General features: G+C 43.4%; 1 protein-coding gene across 1 annotated transcript; it reads left to right on the plus strand.

Annotated features, from left to right (window-relative positions):
- LOC116472256 (histone H3.3A) lies at positions 1-1,176 on the plus strand. The gene has a single exon (XM_032159052.2). It carries the CDS (start codon positions 114-116, stop codon positions 522-524), a length of 411 nt encoding a protein of 136 aa, XP_032014943.1. The 5' UTR covers positions 1-113; the 3' UTR covers positions 525-1,176.
- The last annotated feature ends 1,122 nt before the right edge of the window (positions 1,177-2,298 follow it).

Consider the following 2,298-nt stretch of genomic DNA (forward strand, 5'->3'; position numbering starts at 1 on the left):
GTTCGTTGGACCAGGGTCGGTTCTTCGCTCGCGACCGCGGCTCTTCCTCGGGCAGCAGAAGCGGCGCGGAGGTCGGGGAAGCGGCCTGAAACTTCGGCGCTGGGTGAAAGAAAATGGCCCGAACCAAGCAGACGGCTCGTAAATCCACGGGTGGGAAAGCCCCCCGCAAACAGATAGCCACGAAAGCCGCCAGGAAAAGCACCCCCTCCACCGCCGGGGTGAAGAAGCCGCATCGCTACCGGCCCGGGACCGTGGCGCTGCGGGAGATCCGTCGTTACCAGAAGTCGACGGAGCTGCTCATCCGCAGGCTGCCCTTCCAGAGGCTGGTGAGGGAGATCGCGCAGGAGCTCAACGCCGGCCTGAGGTTTCAGAGCGCAGCCGTCGGGGCGCTGCAGGAGGCCAGCGAAGCGTACCTGGTGGGTCTGTTCGAAGATACCAACCTGTGTGCCATCCACGCTAGGAGGGTCACCATCATGCCCAGAGACATCCAGCTGGCTCGCCGGATACGGGGAGACAGGGCTTAAGTGAAAGCAGTTTTTATGGCGTTTTGTAGTAAATTCTGTAAAATACTTTGGTTTAATTTGTGGCTTTTTGGTAAGAAATTGTTTATAATATGTTGCATTTGTACTTAAGTTATTCCACCTTTCATTCCATGTTTCGCTCAGGATGAATGCCAGAAGTGACTGTTCACAGAACTCAGTGATGTGAGCGCTGTTGCTCCGGACTGACAAGTTGCTAATAGGCAGAAGGGATGGGTGATATTTCTTGCTTCTCATGATGCATGTTTCTGTATGTTCATGACTTCTCGGGTAGCTGTTAAGGTACTAGAATTGCATGATGCATGTTTCTGTATGTTCATGACTTCTCGGGTAGCTATTAAGGTACTAGAATTGATAAATGTGTACAACAGGGTTCTTTTGCAATAAAACTGGTTATGACTTGATCCAAGTGTTTAACAATTCGGGCTGTTGAGTCTGACCATACATCTCTGTGATAGAATGTAGGCTTTTTCAAGAGTGAAGATACAAACCTTAACCACAGTGTAACTTAGTTTCCTTTAAAAAAAAAAAAAAAGTAAACCTGGCAGGTATGGAATACACTATGTGCATTTATAATAGCTATTTTATATATTGTAGTGTCAACATTTTCAAATTAAATTTTTTACATTCACAAGTGGTGGTGAGTCTTGTCATTAAGGTGTGTGTAATTTAGAGTCCAGTTGGTTTTCTTCTGACTGCACTTGTTCTCACAGTAGTAAAATGCTATGCGCATCTATACCTTGCATAAGTCCTCATTCTACATGTTAACTAACCCTCTAGCTGATAACGCAAACACTAACTGGGGGATTTTCTTTATAAGGGCTCTAGAAAAAAATACGAGTTATTCACACCAGCATCATCTGTTAACTAATATTCTGAACTAGTTAGTGCAGCTTTTCATTGTGTTGTGTGGTTGGTCTCATAACTAGGTTGAGTTTTTCTCCTCTGCTAAGAGGAAACAGTACCAGAGTTCTTTTTCTTGTGGCATTTGTATTATAAAAATTGGTGTGGGGGAGGAGCCCAAAGCTCCAGCTCACTGAACCTCTGCCAGTGAAGATGCTGTTGGGTTAGGTTACATCTGGTTGCTGTCCTGGGAAAATCATTTTTATAGAGATGGCCTTCCAAGTGGTTTTAAAATTTATCCTATTGAAGTTTTTAGGTCAATTATGTATGTTGACTAAGTTTACAAATAAACTTGTTTATCCAAAAAAAAAAAAAAAGGGAGAGGAAAAGAATCAGAAATACTGGAGAGTAGAAATGCAACAGAAGAGAATTGTAAACTTTACGTTGGGGGAAAACAGTTAGTTTGTCTCAAGTATAGTATTTATGCAAAGGAGAAAACTTTAGGGATGTGGGGCCCACATTGTAAAGAGCTTGGAATTAGGATTTAGGGAATTTTATACTCTATCCTGCAAAATTCAGAGACAAATTTGAGAACTGACTAGCATTTTAACTTGCAAAAAAAGACATGTTAGTACAGAACTAGCACATCTAATTTTCTTAAAAGTATTTGAACTGTAACATGGTGAAATCCCGTCTCTACTAAAAATACAAAAATTAGCTGGATGTGGTGGTGGGCACCTGTAATCCCAGCTACTCTCAAGGCTGAGGCGGGAGAATTGCTTGAACCCAGGAAGTGGAGGTTGCAGTGAGCCGAAATCGCACCATTGCACTCCAGCCTGGGTGTCAAGAGCAAGACTCTGTCTAAAAAAAAAAAATCACAAAGTCAGGAGATAGCTCAGATTGTTATACATTAGTC

Source organism: Hylobates moloch, unplaced genomic scaffold (assembly GCF_009828535.3).
Source record: "Hylobates moloch isolate HMO894 unplaced genomic scaffold, HMol_V3 SCAFFOLD_8, whole genome shotgun sequence".
Taxonomy (NCBI): Eukaryota; Metazoa; Chordata; class Mammalia; order Primates; family Hylobatidae; genus Hylobates; species Hylobates moloch.